This window comes from Macrobrachium nipponense, chromosome 36 (genome assembly GCF_015104395.2).
Source record: "Macrobrachium nipponense isolate FS-2020 chromosome 36, ASM1510439v2, whole genome shotgun sequence".
NCBI classification, from domain to species: domain Eukaryota; kingdom Metazoa; phylum Arthropoda; class Malacostraca; order Decapoda; family Palaemonidae; genus Macrobrachium; species Macrobrachium nipponense.
In genome coordinates, this window is record NC_087220.1 from 12,798,284 (window position 1) to 12,807,672 (window position 9,389).

At 35.1% G+C, this 9,389-nt stretch overlaps 1 protein-coding gene across 1 annotated transcript in view; it reads right to left on the reverse strand.

Moving 5' to 3' along the window:
* The window catches only part of LOC135203368 (uncharacterized), a 256,227-nt gene extending 254,319 nt beyond the window's left edge, over positions 1-1,908 (reverse strand). Inside the window, exon 1 of the mRNA XM_064233102.1 lies at positions 1,837-1,908. Within this exon, the coding sequence (XP_064089172.1) occupies positions 1,837-1,894 (58 nt within the window). The 5' untranslated portion in view covers positions 1,895-1,908. The remainder of the gene's footprint in view (positions 1-1,836) is intronic.
* Between the last annotated feature and the right edge of the window lie 7,481 nt (positions 1,909-9,389).

The window sequence follows — 9,389 nt, forward strand, 5'->3', positions numbered from 1 at the left end:
GATGTGAATCCTGTGGAATATCACTTTGTCACTTCACTTTTGACTCTGGACGCAGAGGCATATAAGTAATTGTAAAGATCACGGCTATAACTCCAGTGTTACGGAGGACAGAAATACCTGTATATAATTAAGGAGATCACGGCCACAGCTCCAGTATTTAAGAGGAGGGAAACCACCGCTAGGGTTTAGTTTGTATTTGATAGGTTATTCTTGCTTTCCGTATGCCTTCTCCTGTCTGAACCCCCTTCTCTTTGTGGATGTATCTTTGCTTTTTCCTATCTTAATTGGGTAAGTGTATTGTTTCATAAATAATTCAGGGTGATTGGTTTTCAATAATATATGTATTCCGAGGTTCAGGAGTAACTTCTGTCTAGATATTTTTGTATTAAATTTTAAGTATTTTTGTGGTGTTTCGTTTTCCCCCATGAATTATTTTTGCACTTTGATAATATTTGAGAGCTATTCCACTGATTGTGGACTTAGTTTCTTGTTGTGAACAGAGTTTGGTAAGAAGTATTTAATTTTTAGTAACGGAGGAAAAGGACCGTTACAATATATATATATATATATATATATATATTATATATATATATATATATATATATATATATATATATCATATATATCTATTATATATCTATAAATTACAACTACTTAAAAATACATATAATTATGATTAAAAAAAATCATATTTGATTGCAAGATACTAATATCTTGAAAGCGACAACTCTTGAGATTATAGAATTAGGTAAATTATTAATTAATCCCCATTGAAGTACAGGCGGTGAGGGAAGTTTGCTCTTGCGTAAGGCTGTGAAATGCAGTTTCATTGTTTGTTTTTATGTTTTTGACGAATCTGTTTGTAAAATACGTGTCATTACATCAGGTGTTATAGAACCTCATCCTTTATAGGAATGTGGAGAGTTTTTGGGAGAGAGAGAGAGAGAGAGATTAAAAAGGATCTGTGATTGTTACATGCCAGTTTGATGGACACTTTAAATGTTGTCGATTCCTTTTGTCGACAAGTCTGGGGTGTAAGTGTAGAGCTCACTCGAAGTCCCCAAGTTGTAAGTCTTGTGGAACACCTTCGTGTAAAGGCCATTAGGAGCCGGGATGTTCGAAGCTGTAAGAAATTGGCGCTTACAAGTAAACTCGTAAGAGCGTGAGTTACGAAGGTCAAAATTTGTAGAGTAAGATTTGTGCTTAGTCATATTTTCAGACAGCTGATTTTTGAAGGTAGTATTTGACGATTATTATATAAAAAAAAGGGTGTACTAATTACCATAGCTTTCAACTACTTCATTTGATCTTGAACCCTAAATCCTAGAACCCAAAGAGTAAGATTCGAACTCAAGGTAAAAGTATTATTACGAAACGCGACGTTGAATATTACGCAACATCTATGGGTTGTCTGCAATACTGTTAAAGTAAAATGTCAAAAGATATTCAATTTGAAGGGAATTGCCTTAGAGAAGGTACGCTTATAGGAAATACTAAACCCACTTAGCTGTGACCAAATTTTGAATGAGTGTGTTAAAGTGTAGGGGCAGCCACCAAAGAACTGATACATCTTTCCCACCAGACAGATAAATAATGGAATCAGAATCGGGAACAGACTTCCATATCTTAGATGCAGAAAGAAAGTCGCCAAAAACGTTGAGTATATTCTAGACAAAAGACTTCTCAGTTTCCAAGGCTCCATCGATAATCCCACTTTGCGCTCATGATGGTTCATTAGTAGATCCATTATTTCCAAATATTGAGCATATTTTGGTTTTATGTAATGTCAAGTGTGATCTGGTGATTTCTTTCAAGTATCTTTGAAGTGAAACTTACGTTTGGCTGCAGTAATCAGAACAGCTAGCACCAAGGACATATATCGAAGGGACTCCATGATGGATGCGCCGTTGTTTCGAAATGGACTGCGTCAGCCGCTGCCGTGCTGCCCCTTTTTAAATAGAATTCTGCTCCGAGAATCATTTCAAGCAGCCATCTGGTACACTTTTCAGAGAGTGAAGGGGGTAAAAGCGGTTGGGGGTTTCGATAAGCTAAAGTTCTGGGATGGCATTAGGGAGGAAATTCTTTTAAATCGGTAGCAGATGGACGGAATTATTTAATTTTTTGTGTGTATATAGTAACTTTCGAAGCTGTCGATAATTTTTTCTAATTTATTTTTGGCTTCAGACTCCTATTTAGGTTAAAATTTTTTTCCGCAGGTAATTTTTTTTATTTTTTTTATGGCGGCGTTTATGCATGTTCGAATGTGATTTGACAGTCGGTAGTGAGAGTTTATCTGATAACCTCTGTAAAAAGAGTACTGTTGATGTTATAAAATTCATTAATGTTCTAGCCTTCGCTTAAACATAAGGATAAATTCAACAGTGAAAATAGAAGCCGATTTTGCAGATATGAAGATAATGATTAGGCCACATCCAAGGCCAGATCTATTTGACTTATCTGATTATCGGGGTAATGATTATTCGATAACTCCCAAAAATAAAAGCAGAGCATGTTTCAACGTTCTGTCAAATGGGAGCTGATGAAATTCACGAGTGTAGTCTCGCAAAAAGGACCGGGGTGTGGGAAAGGCAACATTGTCTCCAGCGTGTGTGGAAGTAGTCCATATCGACCTTGAGGAATTATCTCAAAGCGTGGCACATGAAGGGCAGTTACTTGTACCCTGATAAGAGATAGTGAGTGCATTGTCTGAGTCTTGGATGACGGGGAACGGTGGAATATATGAAAATGATTATTCAGTTATTCTCATCAAGTTTATCTGCAAAAGCTGGTTTTACGGCGCTGTTGTATGTGCATCGGTATATGGTCGATTCGCCGTCAGTCGGTTTCGCGGTCAATCACTTTCGCCCCCGGGTGAGTCGATTCTCCGTCCTAATTGCACCCATACTTGGTGGAGTCTTTTCGCCGTCAATATAGGAGTTGTTTCGCCCCCGTTGTTATTAAGAAATGGACCAAGACGTGCAATGGCAGCAGATTTTTTTTTATTGTTTGTAAAGTCATCGTTAATATAATTAAGATTAATATCACATCGTACGGAAGAACTCCAAATTCACTCTTTGCTAACTGAACCACCCTTTACAAGGAAATTTTAGTGATCCCAGATACAACATACAAAATCAGTCATAACGAAGAAATGAAAATAAATGGCAAGCGAGCTACAAAGACTAATAAGGGTGATATGAACAGATGGTGAACGAAGGCTTCAAGATTGTAATTGAATTAGTGTTCGAAAAGAAAACTAATAATCTTCTGAATCTAAAAAAGAAACGGAATCATGAATTGTTCCTGTTTCTCTGACTGGATCGACTATTGAAGTTGTAGACTCATAAAAGCTTTGGTATAGAAATATTCAAGACTTCTCTATAGCTGCCCGTCTTCAAGATCAGTGCCTAGATACCAAGACTAGAAACTATTTTACATTCTAATTTGAAGAAAATATGTGCCTCGCCCATAAAATGAAATTAAAAATGTTCTTCAATAATATGACCTCTCTCTCTCTCTCTCTCTCTCATCTCTCTCTCTCTCTCTCGTCTCTCTCTCTCTCTCTCTCTCTGCTCTCTAAAAAGCTAAAAAAGTCTTAGAGTAAAGTTCCTCTGGAGATTAAGACTTTGTGTGGAATTCTTTCCTTCTTCAAGTTTTACAATCGTCTGAAATTACATTGCCATTTAAAAGTTCCTCTGTCGATATGCAGTAAGGAGAACATAAACATATAAATTTATTAATTTCAATTCTATTGCTGTTAAAGTCCCACACTTATTCTTTCGTAGAATATCATTTTTGAATAAGCTACTTTTGACAACTTTAAATTTTAGCTTTCTCTGGCACTTGCTAATTGCTTGGACCTGAAAGAAAGGCAAACGAAATTCTAAAGTACTTATGTTAGTTTGATGAATTTTGCGTTTCAGTTTACGGTATTGCCAGAAAATGTTTTGTCATTTGGCGTAGGATCAAATATTTCTCGTAACTCGTTGTCGAAGAAATTCCATGTAAATTCCTCAATCATTAGTTTTCAAAGGTCTGAAGCGAATGTGTAATTTGTATTACGAAATGAGCAACTTTGTTTTCCCATATGGATAACTGGTTAACCATCTCAAAAATTATTTTAACTTTAGCTGTTTTATTTACGACCAATAGGTTTATTTTTAATATTTTGCCTGTTGTTTTTTTTTTTAATTACCCGTAAAAATTTTTCATATTTTTTTTTCTAAAAACATGAGGACACAAAATATTTGATCCCATATACCAATTTCGTTTATTTATCTTTTTTTATTGTAGTATTTTTAAATATTCTACAACCAATGTCTCTTTCGCTGTATGGCCTATATATAGTTAACCAGAAAATTGCATTCATGATTATTCTTGTCATTAGTTTTGCACCCTTTAACCTAAACCAGACAACATGAGAATGAGGTAAGTGGAAACATGGTGGTAACTTATCTGGAACCTAATATAAGATGCGCAGAATACCTTCCAGTCTTATTTACCAGACACCAGCAACCTAGACAAGAAATGCTTTCTGTGTCATGAAAACCCGAAGAAATATTTTTAACTGATGTCGCAAATAAACTGCCAAAATTAAGTAAACGATTTATATTTACTGATCAAGCATGATGTACGGTATTATCATTGCTATAATAATTTCTGGTGAACCCATATTATAATTTTTTCTTTAATGTAATGGTTGAATCGCAAGTGGAATAAATAATGTTTACTTCCATCGTGTTACAGAGAAGGAAAAGAACGCAATATATATATGATTGTTTGATAACAATCGAAATTCATTTCCACAAATTATAGACAGAAACTGCAACAAGGAAAAAAATATGTTCGCAACATTAGGGGCTCTGACGGTATCCTGTAGTTTTGGTATTGCATCCGTCAATGAAAAGCAAGCGTTGTTTGGAGAGATTCATTTTGTTGGGATGAACGTCTAGCAGGTTAATCTATAGGCTTCCTCAGTGGAAAATATACGAAAGAATGCATTTTCATATATTTTTTTCGGAAAATGATTGATCACTTGAAAAAATTTACCTATAGTTTTCTTATGCGTGATAGGTCACAGTGAACCCTAATGCATGCTCAAAGTCCAATATAATAATTAAATGACTGATGATTATCTCTCTCTCATCTTTAAAATAGAGATAAAACAAGGAGAAAAGAATAAAAAATATAAAATGTAGATGTATAAATCTACAAAAATAAAGCTGCCGTATAAAATGTATTTCCTGGAGAGAATCTTTATGTTATAAATGTTTGATTTCAAATGAGAATATTTAAAAAAAAATCTACCAGTCGGATTCGTAGTCAAGAAAATGATCTTCGCAATACCAGTAACTTGTACAATAAAAAGCATAAGTTCAGAGAGAGAGAGAGACAGAGAGAAGAGACGAGAGAGAGAGAGATAGAGAAGAGATAGAGAGAGAGAGAGAGAGAGAGAGGGATTCTCATTTCCGAAAGTCGTTGCTAGATCACAATAATTAAAAGCTTCTAATAGTGACTATTATTAAGTTACTATTTCCTCCTATGCTTGGTATTATAAAAACATTATATAGTAGAAAATTTATATGCAAATATATATATATAGATATATATGTATCTATATATATATATATATATATATATATATATATATATATATATATATATATATTATATATATATATATATTTCGTGTGTCCAGTTAGTCCAAGACACTTTTAATTAAAGACTCGAGGTTCCTTGCTGATTTTTCTCTCCTATTTCTCCAAGCAAGGACAAGGTGACAGAACTAGCGAGAGAGAGAGAGAGAGAGAGAGAGAGAGAGAGAGAGAGAGAGAGAGAGAGAGATTTTCCCGTGATATGAATTGCTCATTTTGTATTCTGCTTCTCAATTTCCGACGACCGCAACTTTCTCTTATGACAAAGGAATTGCTTACCTGCAATGTAGCCTCGAATCTCGTCAGTCAATTAAGAAGGAGAATTTCACATTTTGGCGAAACATGAGATATTTCACTGAATCTTTTGATCTCGAAGATTAATCCTGAAACCGCATGAGAAGACACTTGGTCCTATCAGGTGTGTCAGTAATAAGCGTCGCTGAAAGTTTAGGGTCTCAATCATGCATACCGACAGAGTGAATACTAAAACAGGAAGCAAGATAGAGCCTAAACTATTCTTCTTTCCCGTAAAATGAATATATTCTAGATCCAGTAGTCAGTGAGTGAATGTGATCGTCACTTGTTTTTTTTCTGATTATCCGGTCTACTATCTTTGAAGATAAAAATAGTTATTCATATATGAACACACTTGGATAAGTGATGCAGCTCCCTGATCACGTTTTATACGCCCACCACCCATCAGTCCATCCTTGGTGGTCTAGGCGGGGGAAAAATCTATGTATCTATCTATATATCTATCTATCTATGTATGTTTGCGTGCGTGTGCGTTAATGAATACTCAGCAGCGAGTTCGCATTCGAGAGAATTTGCCATAATGAGTATGATTTCGTAATGGAAGCGGGGAGCAACTGGAAGCATGCCTGATCTTATATATGATTCAGTTGAAGAGAATTCACTCCAAGAAAGTTTCATATAGCGTTAGTAACTTTTGCAAAGTTACTAACATAACTTTCAAAATGTTCATATAATAATGGTATCCATTAGCAGAGACGCATCTAAGTTATTACGAGTTTTTTTATTATATTTAGCCATTTGGTTTTGTCTCCTTCGCTGTTCTTTCAAATGATTTGCATTTTTATTACTATACACATTTGAAGATACTATCACATTGACAAGCGTCTTAGAAGAAATGAACGACTTACATATTTGCATAACTTACTGACTAAAAAGGACTCCCCAGAGAAATGAAAGGATAAGGATATTATACGAAGACACACAAGCAGAATCAAATCCAAATCTATCCAGCAAAACATTTATTTTTTGCAAAACCTAGTCTTTGAGAAGAAAGATAAGTGCTTGGAGTTTCTGCTAGGATGTTAAAACTTAGATTTATAATATATAAAAGCAATATTTTAGACAAGATTTTTTATGACGATCATATATCATGGTTTTAATATACAACGTTTTAAGATGTTTTTTGAGCTTGCTGTGCAAGACTCAATGTTCGATTTTAATGGTCAACTCGTTTCGCAGGTTGATGGAGTTAACATGGGCTCTCCATTGGGACCTGCATTTGCTTATATTTTTATGTAATTTACAGAAGAAAGCTTTTTAACTAACTGTCTGGATATGTAAACCTGTCTATTACAGACGATATGATGATGACACTTTTGTGTTATTCAAGGAATCTTGACAAGGAGAGATGTTTCTCGATCATATTAATAACCAACACCAAAAGATGAAATTTACCATGGAAAAAGAAACAAATCTACACCTTTTTAGATCTCAATGTAAGCAGAAACAAAGGTGAATTTACTACACCTGTTTATAGGAAGAAAAAAAATTCACTACCCATGCTAAACAATTTTCTAGTTGCATTTAAGAACTTTAAAGTGAATTCCATATGGTTTGTAAAATCATTAATAGACTCCTGTCACAACATTTCTCTTACCCGACCCCCTCTTATAATGTCCTAAAGAAAAATATATATGCCGCAGCCACCATCCTATTTATTTCGGACAACAAGTTTCCACCCAAACTTAAACAATTGAACAAGAATTTGGCTGCCTTAAGATGCAATCACCTCCAGTCAGTGCACTCAAGATTGGCGTTTGCTTCGGCTAACACCCATTTAAAGATTACAAAACTGTGAACTCGATTTGCTTTTACTGTACCTCCTTACATATCTTCTTCCTTTTATCTTATTTTCCACTAACAGTTGATTCATAGTGAAAGTCCGAGGTTTTCTTCCTGTTATGCCTGTCGAAACCGCCTCAGCGCTGAATGACCTCACTGGTCCCAAGTTGACATAAGTTCTTCATTCAATTCAATTCGATTTTCTCGAAAGTTTAGACGTCACTTGGTGCCCTGATGAATCTCCGCAACTTCTCTGGTAAGGCTCTGTTTGATTTGTGTGAATTTCGGATGTTTTTTATTAGCATCTTGTAAATGCACAGTACGTTTTCTTGATTAAAATGTAACATCATTTCTATAAATAAAGGCATAAGCCACGAAGGAAAGTGAAACACTAGAGTAGCTGCGAGATCTTTCGACTCAGCGTCCTTCACTTAGCAGACTGCTAATCAACGGACGTTGAATCGAAAGATTTGGGAGCTTCTTCAGTGTTTCACTTTCCTTCGTGGCTTTTACATTTATTTATGCATTTATCACGTTCCAAACTTTCGTGATTCAGTTATACATTACTATAATTTATAGTTTGTAACTTATATTTGGCAGGTTTTATAATAGATTCGAAAGTCAGGTCAGTGCTTTTATAAATCGGTGTTATCCTGTGTCTTCCAATATCACGAACAGTATTCTTATTTGGCACATATAATTTCTATAGTAGTATAATCTAATCACATAGTTTTTCTCTTCACTGTCTTTTGGGTTACATACTTTGATCCATTCTGATTTTGTTAATCACTTCCCTGATATCAGTGCATTGTGCATTGTCTGGGGTTTGTTTAACCCTCAACAAGCAGTTAAGTGTGCTATGAAGCCCAGTAGAATTTGAACAAGAGAACAGTCATTGTCAGATAAACTTCACGATATTAGCTTTCTCTCTAAATACGTACTGCCAGATTCAGCCGCCTTGAATTTATCACCCACTTATTAAGGCACCATAATTCAGTCGAGTAATACCCCAGAGTGTCTGTAAACTATTGAATCTACGCAGTTGGATTCAATTGTTTACACCGGTCACCACTATCATAACGTGAACGTGTATCGGCAAACTTTTCTGTTATAGTGAATGGTTGTCTTACATGTCAGTTATCTCTGGTGTATAATAATGACAGGAACTTTCTGAACCCATAGCGTTTGTAAATAAGAATACGAGAATCAACGTGCTCTCTCTCTCTCTCTCTCTCTCTCTCTTCTCTCTCTCTTTGTCGTGCCTCTAAAAAGTTACTTTAAAGTCGTCGTCGCAAAAGGCTTTCAGTATCGGCTACGATATTTAAGACCAAAGATTCAGCGACAAAGAGGTAATAACACCCAAGGCTGAACTATGTGTAGGCTTTTAATCGGTCATTAGTTTTGTAACTATGATAAAGTTGAGCACTCTAATGAATCTCGTACGGAGTCATTCAATGTCGATTAAGGAATCTGTTACGCGTTAAAATGATTTAGTATCTAAATAACTGGGTATAATAACCCCATTAAATATAACTTCATTTTTATACAGAATCCTGGTTTACAGTCCATTAAAAGTATATAATTTAATTGACAGTTGTAATTTATGAAAATGGATAGCCATGAAACTTGACGTGCAGT